The sequence below is a fragment of the Xiphias gladius genome, chromosome 17, assembly GCF_016859285.1.
Source record: "Xiphias gladius isolate SHS-SW01 ecotype Sanya breed wild chromosome 17, ASM1685928v1, whole genome shotgun sequence".
Taxonomy (NCBI): Eukaryota; Metazoa; Chordata; class Actinopteri; order Istiophoriformes; family Xiphiidae; genus Xiphias; species Xiphias gladius.
Window position 1 is genome coordinate 958,355 of NC_053416.1, and position 16,289 is coordinate 974,643.

The 16,289-nt window shown below is 44.1% G+C and overlaps 1 protein-coding gene across 5 annotated transcripts in view; it reads left to right on the plus strand.

The window, feature by feature from the left end:
- The window catches only part of nup98 (nucleoporin 98 and 96 precursor), a 38,599-nt gene that overhangs the window by 19,359 nt on the left and 2,951 nt on the right, over nt 1-16,289 (plus strand). For all 5 annotated transcript variants that reach the window (XM_040150340.1, XM_040150341.1, XM_040150344.1 and 2 more), the window contains 16 exons: nt 237-375; nt 511-688; nt 1,368-1,529; nt 4,075-4,308; nt 4,405-4,537; nt 5,559-5,818; nt 7,626-7,810; nt 8,405-8,670; nt 9,515-9,790; nt 10,203-10,360; nt 10,779-10,919; nt 11,112-11,278; nt 12,025-12,246; nt 13,263-13,504; nt 14,264-14,418; nt 15,408-15,519. In XM_040150340.1, coding sequence (XP_040006274.1) covers nt 237-375; nt 511-688; nt 1,368-1,529; nt 4,075-4,308; nt 4,405-4,537; nt 5,559-5,818; nt 7,626-7,810; nt 8,405-8,670; nt 9,515-9,790; nt 10,203-10,360; nt 10,779-10,919; nt 11,112-11,278; nt 12,025-12,246; nt 13,263-13,504; nt 14,264-14,418; nt 15,408-15,519 — 3,030 coding nt within the window. The remainder of the gene's footprint in view (nt 1-236; nt 376-510; nt 689-1,367; nt 1,530-4,074; nt 4,309-4,404; nt 4,538-5,558; nt 5,819-7,625; nt 7,811-8,404; nt 8,671-9,514; nt 9,791-10,202; nt 10,361-10,778; nt 10,920-11,111; nt 11,279-12,024; nt 12,247-13,262; nt 13,505-14,263; nt 14,419-15,407; nt 15,520-16,289) is intronic.

The window sequence follows — 16,289 nt, forward strand, 5'->3', positions numbered from 1 at the left end:
GCATTTCAAGCTGACATCAATTTAAATGATTTTTACACTTTGAAAATGTCAGTTACCGACTCATCTGCAGTAGAAAAACACGAGCTCATTAAAGATCCAGCCCGGCCAGCGGTTTTTAAATACGTAGGATTTTTCTGGAGAGACTGAGAAGCCGCTTGTTATGTCGTACCCCACCATGCATTTGAGCTCTGATTGGACAGACGTCTTACCGCTCTGCTCTGATTGGCCCCTCACAGGCTACGGCTCCATCTTCTTCCCTGGTGAGGTGAATGTTACGGGGCTGAACCTCGACGAGATTGTCCACTTCAGACGCAAGGAGGTCATCGTGTACCCGGACGACAAGAACAAGCCACCAGAGGGGGATGGTCTTAACAGGTGAGTGAGGCCCGGAACTCTAAAATCCATCTGCCCTGGGAAAATGTTTTGTAATTGTTGCCTGGTCAGTGGGATGGTTTTTAGTAAGAAATTTCCTATCCTAGTCCCATGCTGTTTCTCTGCGTGTGTTCGTAGACGGGCAGAGGTGACTCTGGACGGCGTTTGGCCAAACGACAAGACGACCTGCACTCAGATCAGGAGCCCCGAGCGTCTGACCGACATGAACTACGAGGGTCGGCTGGAGAAGGCCTCACGCAAGCAGGGAGCCCGTTTCCTGGAGTACAGACCTGAGACAGGATCCTGGGTGTTCGAGGTCAGTCACTTCTGCTCCCACAGGTTTTATGTAATTAGTCTCAGCTTGTTTAAGTCAGATGACTCAGAATTTTTTCCTTGTGTCCCCTAAAGTTGTGGTTTTACTTTGACTGACATGACTGAAGCTGAGAACACTGAAGGACCATGAGACCAGTTTTATTAATCATTAGAGCTAGACCGATATTTCAGCTGATATCAGCTCATTGCACATGTTGGCCAGTGACTAACAAGAAAATGCACTACAGAAATGCAAAATTCAGTTTTGAGATCATTTAGAAAAACGATGACACATACATAGTTTGTCCACCAGAGATCTCTAAAAGGTTTACAATGTCCAGATCGGTATGTTTCAGGGTCACAGTTCTTTAAAAAAAAAAAAATCTAAGGGACAATATCAGCATTGTTTGCTTGTTTGTTACTTTCAGCCAGTTTTTCATTATCAGAAAACTCCTGAACATCAATATGAGCATGGGCCTCAAAAGTCCACTGTTGGTCCTGCTTCTGATTTCTGTGAAACAAAGTCCCAGAAATTTGAAGACCTCCAGCCTGAACATAGACCGTTTCAAACACCGTGAAAGCACTGGCAGCTGTAACCATGAGCTCTGAGCTCTGAGCTGGTCAGGTGTATCCTTATCATGTATCTCTCAGGTGTAACTGACTCCTCCCTCTCTCTCTCTCAGGTGGCCCATTTCTCCAAATACGGCCTTCAGGACTCTGACGAGGAGGAGGACGTCCCGCCTCAAGCCGACCCCAAGAAGCTGAAGACGATGATGTCACTTCCTCCCTCCAGGCTGCAGCAGCAACTTCCCCCCTCCCAGCAGCAGGTGGCGCCACAGGCTCAGGTAGAGCAGCCTGCGCCCACCCACACTCATCATCTTCCTCACTGACACACTTGAGACGATTAAAGGAGCATTTCACTCAAACTCGTGCTTGCGTCCAGCTGTTTGGTGCCAGCAGGTCCTTTTTTAATTGAGTCAGGAGAATCAGTGATCGCCTGCGGCTGCAAAAACACGGAGAGGTCTCTAATGCCTCTTGGAGTTTTTTTTTTTTTTTTTTTTTTCCCTTCCTCAGGCCAATGATGACATTATTTACTCTTTCTGTCAACATTGAACATTTTCAAAATTTTATTGTTTTCATGCAGTGTGCTAATCCCAAAACAAGTATTTTGAGTGATAGCGTGAGGGTTTTCCACAACCATTTATTTCCTGTCAGAATGCTAGAAGCTCCTGAGGTGTTTAAGTTGATCTTTTGTTTGGAGCACCAACCCAATAATGATCAGTTTTATATTGATTAGCCAACAGGTGTAGCGCGAAATGACTGATTCTGTTCCTGAATCAGCTCCTACCGTTGGAGAATAATTTTGACAACAGCTAAACAATGTCAGAACATTGTCAGCAGACTGGGAACAGTAAACACTGCGAGAGCTGTGTTTGAGCAGGACTTCCTGCCAGTGAAAGAACAGTCGTTGTTTTTTTCAGATTCATTCATGAACGAAAAACACGGCCATACGTGAGGGTAATTTATGGAAACAGAAATGTGAACATGTGGCTCGTTAGCACAGGTGTTGTCGGGTTATAACAGGTCTAGTATCTTGTAGTTTACAGATCTGAACTCCTCCAGCCAAAATAAATGTTTCTCCTTTTATTGTTAGTTTGAAACGTCTGTTTAAAGCCCAAAATCTTGCTATTGGTTCCTTTTTATCAGTAAAAGGATCAAATCCTAATGACAGCACAAATACAAACTTCAACAAACAGCAATGACACCACGTGTCATCCTACCACTGTAGTAAGGAAAATTTGAGTAATGCTGCAGTCAGAGTGCAAACATCAAGAACAGATTTGTCTACAGAAAACCCTGAAAATCTCCTGTAGCTTGTCTGGTTGTTTGTTTGAACTTCATAAACAAACAGCCGTGATTTTTGGTTAGAATGTCAATTATTTTAGATGAATCGTTTGGTCTATAAAATGCCTGAACACACTGAAAAAATGTCTATCAGAGTTTCCCAGAACTAAACTGTGTGTGTAATTCGTGTAATTTCAATTTTTCTTAAATTACACTAAAACACATTTTTTGCTTAACAGTAGTTTTGCTGCTCTGCATTTCTGAATAAACCGAAGAATCTTAGTTTATAACAGAATCTGAATATCTTCTTAATTTTGATCTGTTGGCTTCATTTATCATCTTTAATGAAATATGATCAGCTTTTTTTCTGATAAGCCGGCGGCTCTGACTTTACTGCTGCTTCGGCTTTAACTTGGGCAGAGATTTTACCTGTTACACACACACACACATAAGTCTTGGGAAATGGTCTTTACTATGTCAGAAACTATTTTAACTTAAGAATAGACCATGTTTTAATGCTGAGTCCAGCATAGAAAAGGTATTATCACCATTCAGGACACATTTCTTGGTCAGACATTTACGCTGTGTTAAGGTTTGTGTTCTTCAGGAATTCATACTAAGATTGTAAGTGCTGGTGTTATTACATTACTATATTATAGCTTCTTGTGTCTTTGGATAAACAGCTACTTGTACTTTCTTTAGCGGGGAACATTATAGGCTCTAACCTACTTTAAGATGTGTGGCATAAATTGTACTGATTTTCATATTGCAATTAATGAAAGAAATAAAGTTAATGCAGATGATATTTAAGCTTTGGTCTGTAAAGTTTGTGTGAAGAACAGCTTTTCTTTGTGCTTATAAATAATAATAAACGCTGTGCTGGTATTGTAGTGTGCCTGGAGTGACGTCCTGAGTAGTGTTTTGAAATGTTTGACTGTTTCATGCCAACAAAAGTTTCAGTAATGAGACCACAGTGATACCCTGTTCGGTGTCTTAACGTTTACTGCTGAACTCTGGTAATTTTCAGTTTATTATGTGTAAATATCTCTGTTTAGAACTGCACAGCGTAAAATTCAGAGGAAGAACTCGACAGAGTGGCAACACGGTCCTCTGCGTTGATGTGCCGTTTTATTAATGAAAAACACTGAGGAGTTTTTAATCCGGTTCAGGATCTACATCATAAAAGACAATGATTCACCGTCCACAGAGATCAGTGTGTGGTTTATCCACTAACCTCCATCAACAATCAGGCAACATTACCACAACTAATAAACTCCTGCAGAGCTTAAACAAACAGTGAAGGGAGCAGTGAGCCTGATGCCAGGGAAAAGAAATGGATTTAATGGGTTGTCAGAGGTTGTTCCATAAGCAAACTTTAGACAGAAAACGAAGAAAAGGACGAGTCACTGATGATGATGATGAGGAACCCAACTGGATTAACGAATCTTAGATGGAAAGAAATCCCCCTTTAACCTCCACATGACTGACAATCGAGCCACTTTTTCATCCCTTACTCTTACGGTGTGTTTCTGTGTGTGCTTTCAGTCCACTGACGTCGTGGATCTTCCCGGTGGTGTGGCAGAGTTGGACAGTGACATGGCCGATATCACCCAGAGCCTCCCGACAGAGAGCATGCTGGGAGGAGAGGAGGGCGACCCGCTCGGGGGGGAGATGGACACAACGGGTGGGAAGCTTGGATTGATCTCTGCAGAGCACGACAGCATCTCTGCATCCAGCCACATAGCATCAACGCTGGGGATCAACCCGCACACCCTCCAGGTAGAGTCTGAGTCCCCGTCCACAGACAGGAAGTACATCACATCACCAGGCTGCCACCAGAATAAAGCCGCTGAGTTTCTCTCGTTTTGTCCGCAGATCATGAAGGCGTCTCTGTTTTCGGAGGATGAAGAGGGGAGCGACATGTTTCAGGATCAGGGAGCGATGAAGGTCTCCACCGACATCTCGTCCCCTCGCCTCGTCCTGCCGGGAGCTCAGAGTCGACCCTCCGGTACGAAACGCAAACCTCTCACCAACCTTCATTTATTCAGGGAAGTTACTCTGAGAACCCGACTCTTTGGGAGCAGTTGGGGCTTGACTGCCTGGTTTAAGGACACTTGAGCGTCAGTAACAAGGGTGTAGCGAGCTCTGCTCTAAGACTTTACCACGCAGATTTATCCTGCAGGTCCGGGGATGGAAACCTCCAGTCACAAGCCCACTTCATGCTCAAAATGAGGAAGCTGACGTAGCTCATTAGCTGTGCACCAGCTCCTCTGCCAGAGTGTTCTGATGCTAGTAAAGAGTACTTAGAATTATCAGCATAGCAAAGCAATGTCTAAAGTAGCAAGATGAACATTTTTTTTTTGAGTGGGATCAGAAGGAAAACAAGATTCTTATCAAGCAAACATGTTACTAAAAACCCATAATAAGTATAAGCAGTAGTGAGAAAAGCTGATGTCAGTTTCCCAGATACCTTCAAATGTCTCGTTTTGTCTGACCAGCGGTTTAAAGATATTCATTTTACTATGATAGAAATCAGAGAAAAACAGCAAATTATCATATTTCAGAAGCAGAAAATGGATTTTATTTGGTACTGCCTGATGAGTGACTTAAAGAACTTGCTGCAAAATTCTTGCTGCTTAATTGTCTGCCAATCGACGGATTGGTTACCTCCGCCAAGGAGGTTGCGTTTTCACCCCGTTTCGGTTGGTTGGTTTGTCAGCAGGATTATACAAAAAGTACTGAGCTGATTTGCAGGAAACTTGGTGGAGGGATGGGACATGGTCCACAGAAGAACCCATTAAATTTTGGGGCCGATCCGGATCATTTACTATGAATTTGAATTTTTTTTTCTCTTAAGTCTGGTGCATGTTGTCTGACATTGGCCTTGGTGGAGGTCTGTGCTCTACTGAGTGCCCTTGTAGTCGTTAATTGTTATTTACATATTTGGAAAAGTATATCACACAATGTTAAGAGGGAAATGAGAATATGTATAAAACAACTGTTTTCTCTTTCTCGCTCTCTCTGTGCAGTGGGTGGTCTCCTTCAGGCTCGTTTTACCTCCGGCCTCTTCTCTCAGCTCTCAGACTCTCCCCGCCTTACTCATCCTCCTCCTTTTCTGTCTCGGGCGTCTCCGGCGATCGTCGAAACCCCCCGGTCATTACACTGGGCGGGACCGGCCCCCTCCTCCTTCCTGCTGCCCCCTCGAACTCCAGAGCCTTCGGTCAGGACGGTTGGCGTCCGGCGGCTGGGTGGCCCCGTCCCCCTCAAAGAGTCGGTCACTCTGGGGAAGGTCGGTACTGTTCGTTTATATACATGTGATGCCTCAATGCCAACATCAGCCACATCACAGACCAAGATATGCAGAAAGGAACAAAGGAGTATTAATTCACATTAGAAGCTGCTGTTTTCAAAGACGCTGTCATTGCTCTACCTGCTTCTTTTGCTACTGTAGTCAAAACATGAATGTCTTACATACTTAGAGTCGGTTTTGAGTTATAGTTGAGCGTCAGATTCCACCCATTGATGGCAGCCTCGCAACACTACGTGTTGTGTCACCACTTCGCCAGCCAGATAGGATGCTCCAAATGTGAAAAAAACCACCTTAGCTAACTGGAAGAATCTTCTGTATTTTACCAACCCACTAGACGGATGTGTCATACGGGAACAGGCCATATCTCGCCTCAGTTGTTTTCCCCACAATAACTGTTTTTGTGATGTAGTTACAGTGGGCTGCACTTACAGACTACATTTATAGAACTGGAGTCACATCCAGGTAACTAGTGTTTCGCCTCGTCACCGCATTGACGTTGTTTCCTTCGCTTTCTATCAAAGTGTGGGCGCCGTGGTGAGAAGGTTTGCTGTGGAAATGTATTTGCTCGATGTGTGTGAGTGAAAAGCACCAGATTACCGAGTCTGTCTTCAACGTCCTTAATGTTGTCTTAACTATCAACCATCTCCCTGTAGGAGAAAACCCAAGCAGACAAACGCAGTTCTTGAGGTCTCCACATGGTATCTCACGTCCTGATGCGTTGTTAGGTTTTTGTGGAGCGTAGCTTCAGTAGCTACACCAAAACACCTTAGCGCACTACAATGAATCCGGCTCAAAAGTCCACCAGGAGAATGAGAGCGACGGAGTTGGGGATGTATGTAACCAGAATGCCTAAGGGTGGTTGTCTAGGCCTTGCATGTCACACCCCCTTTCTGTGACTAAAGCACCACAGGGTCCGCGTTGATCAGAAGAGACAGTCAGTGCTCAGTTAAGAACCGGAACCCTATCGCTGGCACATGTAAAGGTATTCCTGAAGAGTAGCGTTTGGGTTGTTTGTGATCTCGGTCTGGTTGAAGATGAGTTTCATCCTGTGTTTCGCTGCCCAATGTTCAGTGATTTTGGGGGAAAAAATGAATCGAAGAATCCTGATTCGTCCTGGTTGTCTGAAGGTAATGGGTTGAGTTGGCTCTTACGAGATTAATAAAAAAATTCATAGCAACTAAAAGTAAACTGCACCCTTCATAATAGGATGTTTCTGTTATGGAAATTGACATTTTGAAATGCTTCCTTTGGAATTTGTGGGGCTGTACTTCGGGATTCGTTATGTGGCCATTCTGGCGGTTCTTGCTGTGTAGTGTCTTGTAAGCCCAGATGGTCTGGGCACCATTTGGTGCAGGACTCTCGACTAAACGAATCCATCAATCAAATAAATATTTTTTTAAAATGTCCTGATGTATCGGAGTTACTTCAGGTCCATTAATGATGTTTTCTTATCGCATCTCTCTGAATGTATTCATGTTGTTGAAAAACATGCAGTGATTCACATTCACTCGTTTACATTCTTTTTATTACACTAATGATTATTAACATTTAACAGCCATGATCATAAACCTTCAGACACTAGATTCAGTCAGAAGAAAATCTTCCCTCGTGGAAGTGATGGGTTAAAGCCTTCACAATTAGTTCAACAGCTCATCGGTTGTTCCTGCTTCTTTACCTGCCACATTACAGCCGTTAATCGGTGACACCCACAGAAAAATGAAGTAAAACAAACATTTCTCCCCAGTCCTAATTTATGTTGTGTGGTGTCGTCTGTGTTGTTTCACAGGGAGGTTTGTTGATGGACGCTGGGCTGTTTGCGGGTCGGTCCTTTCGGGTTGGGTGGGGTCCCGGCTGGACGCTGGCACACTGCGGCCACCGGCTGAGTTCACTACCCTCCAAACAGCTCGACCACCAAGACCTGACGGCCAAGACCGACTTCAGCTTCCTGCCAAAACCTGCAAGGAGTAAACCGTAAGACACATACACACAGTCTAACAGGGACATGAAATGGAATGCACATTACAAAAGAAGAGTCACACCACAGTTTGTTTGTTTTTTCCAAGTTGACATGTTTTATTAAGGTTTTTTTTTTTTTTTTTAAGTTTTGTTTTTGGTTTCCCTTTCATCCCATATTTATCACTTATCCCTCGTTTACTGAAAAACCCTCCTGTTCAATCACTGATGATCTTTTTGCTCTGAGTTAAGTGTGAATTAAAAACTAAAAATATGTTCTGATCACAGTTACTAGCAGTTTATTGATCCTACCCAGTGAAGTTTCAGTGTCGTCACGACAGATTCATAGAATAGATAAGTAACCTTAATAAACTAGAATACCGTAATACAGTATGAAACACGGAACAACAAAAATAAAAACTACTCTATGAACCAAACATAAATCTTAACTACAAAGTGTATTCAGACACCAATAATCACAAATAACCTGGGAAAAATCTGATCTGTTTCACATATTGGGTCATATTTTCCTGAAATGTGAACAGACACACACACAAAAGTAAACTGGAGTGTTTTCGTTTTTCTTGAATACTGAGCTGTGCTCTCCCGCAGACTGATAGAAAGCCCCTATAAGGTGGTGTTGGAGCAGATGGTGGGTCTGGAGCCTCCAGCACTGAAGACCAGTGATGAGGAGGAGGAGGATGAAGAGAGCCAGGTGGTGCTGCAGCGCCCCCTAGAGATCTGCCTGGAGCACAGCACCATCAGCACCACAGACGCCTCAGCCTGCCCTCTGGTCCGTCCGGAGCCCGGTGTGGCGGCGCTGCACAAATACGCCAAGTGGATCACAGAGCTGAACGACAAGCAGGGTGAAGCAGACCGTAAGAGACGGCGCTCAGGGAAAGAGGCTTAAGAGAAACTACAGTTCAGAATGGATTTGTAAAATTTAAACGCCAGCTAAAATATCTGCGTAATGACAAGAGATGAGGGTTGAAGGATGTCCGGTTGTTTTAAAACTAATACTCAGGATTCCCAAGATTTCTCGGTATAGATGAAATTTGATTTTAATGCAGTGTAAAAGAATTATAAAATCATGTTTATTCAAATTATCTGATGGTATTCTTTCGTATTTAGTAGATTATGTGGTAGGACATTTCCTTTTCAAGCAAACAATCTTTTAGGTGGAAAGACAGTTTGTGAACAACAATGCAGAATCTTCTCATCCGCTGTTTTGCAGTGTATTCTCGTAATGTTTGTTGTGACCGTCTCAGGGCTGACCTGAGGTTATACAGGGGGGGGTGGCACTTGGACATTATTCTCCTGCACTCTGCCGCTAAATGCCGCTCTGTTCTCTGATTTGGGGATCGAGCCTCCGTCTTGTTTTTCTGATTAAGCTACTTGCTGAACTTGCTGTATTTACATTTATAGATGCACTCCACTCAACTTACTGTAAAAACATTTGCCACACAGCTGGACTTTAAGCTGCAATTTCAGAATGAAACCGTAGCTGAAAAGTGGGATCAAAGTTCAAATTTCAAAGTAAGACTAGAGCTATGACAGTGCATACGACGACTAGTGAACAACTCGCAAACACACGTGCTAAAAATACCAGGATCCACTAGGAGAAGATTTTGAATTCCTTGGATCTATATATCTCGGCACCCAACCCCATAATAGATGTAATTCTGCCATTTCTTTGTAATTTTCTATCTCTTTCCCCTCCAGCCCTCCTTGGGTACTGGGCCGAGGTCTGGACCCTGTGTGAGGCCCTGTGGGGTCGCCTGGGCCCCGCGGACCAGGAGCCAGACATCGAGATGCCCAGTGACTACGAGCAGCAGCTCGAGAGAAGGCGGACCTTCTCGGCCTGGCTCTCCCACGGCGCCACCTGCAGGGTGGAGGAGGAAGTGACTCTGGCAGGGAAGGGTCGCCACACGGAAGCCATCTTCAGCTACCTGACGGGCAACCGCATCAGTGAGGCGTGTCGACTAGCACAGAAGGAAGGTGAGGAGGAAACTGGAGGCTCAAAGATCTCCGGTGGTAGCGTCAGAAAAATGGAAACATTGCAGACAGAAGGACAAGAGTGAGGAGGAAAACAAAACAGACTGAAGAAAGGGTTTTCATTCCCATCTGATCCACAAACGTGATCTGATCTCAGTCTGAAAAAAGTCAGATTTGTATTAAAAACAAATCTGCCTGATAAAAGCAGACTCTAAATGTGCAGGTGCAGATTGTTATAAATAAAACAAGTGACCAACAAACCAATAGCTGCAGCCTGTCTGTACCAGACATGTAGTAGTAGTGCCTGAACTTCAAGTATCAGATTGACATGAGGCAGATGGACTGAAAAACACCGTGATAATCGTCTCCATAGTAATCCTATCAGCACTGCTAACATCCAGCTGTTTGTCCCCAGGAGACCACCGTCTGTCCCTGCTGCTGTCTCAGGCCATGGGCTCTCAGTACTGCCGGGACCTGCTGGCCCTTCAGCTCGCCGACTGGAACCGCATGCAGACGGACTGCTACCTGCCGGAGGAACGACTGCGCATCTTCACGCTACTCGCAGGGAAACCTGTACGACACGTTTGGTTTGTTTATGTTAGGCGGGAAAATTTAGCTTTAATTTAAAGGTGATGAGCAATTTACCTTAAAGAAAAAAGATAGGACATGGGGACAACAGCTCATTTTGCTGATTGGTTGACTATGCAATTACTATGTAATTCTACTTTTTTGTTGTTTAATGGTTAAAATCCCTCTTGAAATAATTTAAAACGTGTAAAAATAGGCTTCTATATCCTGACAGAATTTCCTACCCTTCTCGTGAGTTGGACGAGTCGTAGCTGAGGGGTTTGTGACTTGTCGCTTCACTGTACTGGTGTTGTAACACAAATGTTTTTACGTCAGTTTTGTCCAGCGGAGCGTGTTTGACGCGCGTCACCTTGTTGTTCAGGGTCTGTTTGATGCCGATGGTGTTTCCTGTCCGTCCCTGCAGGTGTGGCAGTCCTCTGACTCTGTGGTGAACGTGTGCTCTCAGTTGGACTGGAAACGCTGTGTGGCTGTCCACCTCTGGTTCATGTTGCCTCCGACCGCCTCGGTGGCCGACGCCCTCGCCAAATATGAAGCGGCCTTCCAGGTGAGCTGCTTTCCGTCACTCTGCCGTCTTTCTTTTCACATGGTGTTCATTCTTAAAGCTATTCAATTTAAGCAGACTTCTTTTTATTCTTTTCATCTCGTCACTCGTGGTAACATGCCTTCATTAGGCAGGTGCTGGTTTTATATTCTCCTCCTGACATCCACTGATCACCTCTTTTTGTCCATCCTGCAGGGCACATGTGAAGGGGGGAAGTACGCCTGTGCCCCCCTGCCTCCGTACCTGGAGGCGGAGGAGCCAGACATGGACGATGAGGAGGAGGAGGACGAGGAGTCGTCGCCGTCGTCTAAACGGCCACTGTACGACCTGTGCTTCCACCTGCTCAAACTCTACAGTGACAGGTAAACCAGCCATGTTGTTCTACGTGTATTTGGTGGTCCTGGTGTACAAACAGGGCAGAAAGTTTGTTTATATCGGTGAAAACTCCACTTTAAAACCTACAGGACTGTCGGACTGCTTTAGTTTCAGCTTGATGGACCTCACTTAGTGTATATTAGAAAATTATTGTGATTTTAGTTGTAATGCCATCTACTGGCAGAATGATGCATTAAATGTGTCATTATGCAAGAGTGTCACAGCACCAAGAAAATATATTTTAAAAAACCAAACAAATTTGTGTTTTTCTGGACTGGATAAAAATTCAGAATGATGGTGAATACCAGACAGATCCACATTTAAACAGACGTTCACTCCACTTCACAATTTGACATCTTGTCTGTCAGCTTTAATAATCAACACCTATCTGTAGAAAAACAAATTAATATTCCCAGTTCTGGGATGACATTTTGCAGGATGTTGACATTTCGGTTCAGTGTCAACCCGTTCCTCAGGCAGCAACTTGAGGCAAGCGAGTTTTCACACAGACAACTCGGCTCTTTTTTCTTTTCTTTTCTTTGATAAACACCATGTTTTCCACACCTCCAGTTTGTAATGGAGGCCTTCTGTTAAACTGTACTTTAAATTTGTAGTGAGAGCTGTTTCCACAGGCTGAGCAGGACTGACAATGATGAATAAACAGATTTTGATGTGTGAAATCAGCGGATCGCTCCTTCTAATGCCTCAGTCGCCTCCGTGTGTCCTCCTGCAGACACTACAGCCTGCAGCAGCTGTTGGACCCTCTGACGATCACCTGGGAGCGTCTGGATTACCGTGTGAGCTGGCACCTGTGGGGCGTCCTGCAGGCGCTGCACTACAGCCACCTGAGCGCCTCGCGGCAGGGGCTCCTCCACGCCAGCTACGCCGCTCAGCTGGAGAGCGCCGGTCTCTGGCACATGGCCATCTTCATCCTGCTCCACATCCCCGACCACGCGTGCGTTCATATCATCTTCTTTATCCACAAACACTTAACGTAAGACTGGACTAGACGTCACATGAGTAAGCAGCGGGTAGAGTTCATCAGACACAGAAGTTTTGTTCCTAGAGAACTAAGACACTTCCTGTAAAGAGCTGCTTCAGAAGTCCTTCATGAGCAAGTTCAGAACTGACAAAAGTGATGCTGTAATTTCACAAAGTCAGGTGACTGAAACGTGGGAGCAGCTGAGCGTCAGATATCTTAGGGTATAAACATTTACTTGTAATTGATGAGCTGCTGAATGACCTGTGACCTGTAAAGCTTGTCTGTGGTCATTTAAAATCATGTATTTGAAAGAAGTATTTGGGCCTTTGTCTTTTTTTTTTTCTTTTTTTTTTGTGGTGGTGAAAACTGAAGCTCAAACCCTTTTCATTGATTTCATAATTAAAACACTAAATGCAGAGACAAACTGTATCGATCACTTAGTGTCATAGGGTCCGTCGGTTTGAAGATAACGGAGCTGAAAAGTATAACTCAGTATAACACCCGAGTCCAAGGCGATGGCTTCAATGTCTTGTTTTGTCCCATCAACCGTCTAAATCCCCAAATGAATTCTGCTTGTCAAGATAGAAAATACAAAAGCAGAAAATCTTAATACCTGAGTGAAAACAGCATTTTTTCTTTTGACATTTCTGCTTGAAAAGTGACTGAAATGATTAATCAGTCACCGAAATAGTTAACCTTTATTTTTCTGACAATCGACTAATCAATGAATCGTTGCAGCTCTAACTGAACCGAGGTCAGAAAATCAGTTTTATTCAGTTTTTCCTGCAGGAGCTTCAGTTGTAGTGAGAATTGTGCAGCAGCAGGTGGCAGCAGTGAGACCTGTTACTCTTCCCTTCCCCCTCACCTTCTTCACTCCCTCTCTCTCCTCTGAATCTCTCTCCTCTTGTGTCATCTCCACTTGTCGTCCCTGAGGAGAAAAAACTACCCGACGCCAGAGTTAGCTGATGTTTCTCTCTCTGTGTCTTCAGTCAGCGGGAGCGGGCGGTAAGGGAGATGTTGACCCTCCACTGCCCCCTGCAGGAGACAGACGACTCGGTCCAGAGGGAGCGCTTCCTGATCGAGAGGCTGCTGATCCCGGAGCAGTGGATCCACGAGGCTAAGGCCACCCGAGCCCGCCGAGAAGCCGACAGACACCAGGAGGCCCTGCACCTGTACCGGGCCGGATACTGGAGCCAGTGTCACCGGCTGCTGATCCAGCATCTGGCCTCAGGTAGACCCTGTTTTTAATCACTACACCAGCAGATCAGTTTCAGCAGGTTTTCACACAGACTTCACGTCCTCATGGATCAGAGTTGTCGCGTTTGATGCAACACAACATAGTTTACAATGATAAGGTCCTGTGACTCGCGCCTCAGAAAATATGAAGTGGAGAGAAACATGATGCGACAACGGAAATAAGTTGGTGTTTGTGACCTGAATGTGTTTCTTCTGAGTCATCTTTTTTAAATATGATCTTTTTCCATTTTGCGTTTTTGAAGTTTCAGTATCGGTACTTTTACAGCAGTTGCATTACAAAAAAAAAAAAAAAAAAAATCAAGTGCCGGTGCATAAATATAAATGACACTATAGTCCTCCAACAAAAATGGATGAAACAGAATTATAACAATGGTAGAGGAGAAAATAAGATGCCGAACATTAAAATAAGCAGCAACCTACATAGTAAATATGTGCATACCATTTTTTTTTAACTAATCAATGCTGAAACTGTCCCTGATTTGGAAAAAATTAAAAACAAAATGAGGAGCACCTTTTATAGCCAGGGACATACGATTTCTGGCCAGTGTCAGTTTTCAAATATCAAAAATAAACACAGAAGAGGACGGTAAGTCCTGGAAAAGTTTTGAATGTAAAAATTTGTTTCCATGGGCTGTAGAGAGTTCGGAGGGAAGGAGTTAAATAATGATCTTTGTGGGGAAGCCATGCATTTAGTTTCTCATTTTTGTAAACGCATGTATTGTTCCTCCCGTAGACTGCATCATCAACGACAACCACGACTACCTGCTGGAGTTCCTGGAGGGGCTGGCGGTCCCGGAACACAGCAGCACCATCCAGGACTGGGACACTGCAGGGAGGGTTTACCTGGACTACATCCGGGTCATAAAGACTCTGCAGGACATCCAGCAGGTACTGACACTGTGTGTGTGTGTGTGTGTGTGTGTGTGTTTCTGTAAATGCTTGGCCGCCAAGACTTTCAGAGGACAATGAATCTTTGAATTTATTCTGTAAGTTCAACTTTAGAGTGTTTGTCACTTACAAATGACATTTTAAAAAAATTACGTGAAAAAATAAAAACCATAAAAATCTGAGATTAGAGGAGTATAATGTGAAGTGGAGGACTGTCGAGATGAGCTGAAGTTGGGCTGTCGCAGTGCAGCAGAGTCAACGTATACAGGTATCTACAGTAAAATCAACACTTCCTGCAGCTGCTTTGCCCAGTAAAGGCCTTCCAGCTAAGGTAATTCATTAGTACAGTCTGGCTTTTATTGCCAAGTAGATGCAGGAAGTGTTGAGTGTTGCCCCGTCGGTTATGAGTCGTTTGTTAATAACCTAGTTTATTATTTGATGTTGTTTTTAATTTACCGTATCGGCCCGACTGTTGGACGACCCTGATCATAAGACGGAACCCATTTTCCAGCTTTTTGAGAGAGAGTCTTTTTGAGGACAGGAGACACTTCGACTCTTGTCCTGATGTCCTTCAAGTACAAAAGTAAAAGTACTGATAACACAGAATTGGCCCTGTGAGGCTTATATTAATATTTGATCTTTATTACTGATGGATGCAAAGTTGTTGTTGTTGTTGGTCAAGGTGGTGTCCATTTTAACTGTTTAATGTTTTTAGATGGTTAAATTTAACATATCATATTTTTAATGTAACTGTTTTTTTTTTTTAAATTTAAAATCTAAATCTGTAAAGGAACTAGTAACTAAAGCTGCCAGATAAATGTAGTGCAGTAAAAACTACAATATTAAGCCTCGTAAAGTAGCATAAAATGAAAATACACGTATCTGAAAACTTTTCTTAAGAGACCAGAGTAAATGTACTTAGTTACATTCCACCACTGAAAGATGTGAAGTGATAAGGAGACGGTCTGTGTTTTCCTCCTGGTGGACAGATGGAAAACGCCGGTTACGAGTTGGAGCGTCTCTACACCGACGTGACGTCTCTCTGCAGCAGGATCGAACTTCTGCCCTGCAGCACCGCCAGAGACCGCCTCGCCCAATCAGGTAAGACCAGCGACGATCAGCTGATGTCCGGAAGAGTCTGCAGCTTTTCCCTCCAAATGAACACAACAGCAGCTGGATTCACTAGCATACCTGTCCTCTGATTGGCCGACGTTTGGCGAAGGTGAGCCAAGCATGTAAAGTTGATGGTCGACGTGGAGACGCAGAATTTCTCAGGAGTATGTGAAAGAGTCACAATAGGAGACACACGAGTAACTTTAGCAGGATGCTTTAAAACCCGTAGTACTCCTTTTTCTCCGAGGCATAACTCAGTCTCCGCAGTAGATCAAGGGGGAATCCTCTAGAATAGGTGCCACAACACTTGGTTTACGTTTCACCTGACACACGAGCGACAGGTAGGTGTGTAAGAAATGTGTTTTTTATATATGAGAGAGGGGGAGAGTATTGTAGGTGAGTAGTTTCTCTCAGAAGAGGTAGGTGTTGAGGTGATTTTTGGAGACCGAGAGATTCTGCTGACTGAACTGAGTTCAGTAGCTCGTTCCAGCGCCGAGGGAGCTCACAGAGGAAGAGCGTGGATTGAGATTTTCTGCCTCATTGACAGAACTGGACGTAGTCGTTCTTCTACAGATCATAGTGAACGAAAAGGCTCATAAACCTGAATGAGGGGTTCAGGAAGGTGAGTGACATGTTAGTGCTCTGTACGTGACGGACTGTAATCTATATTTTTTAATAACAGTATATCCAAAAATGGGAAAACAGTGTTTGTAGCTTCTTCACGACCAGGACTCCTGAACATCAGAGAATTATCAGCT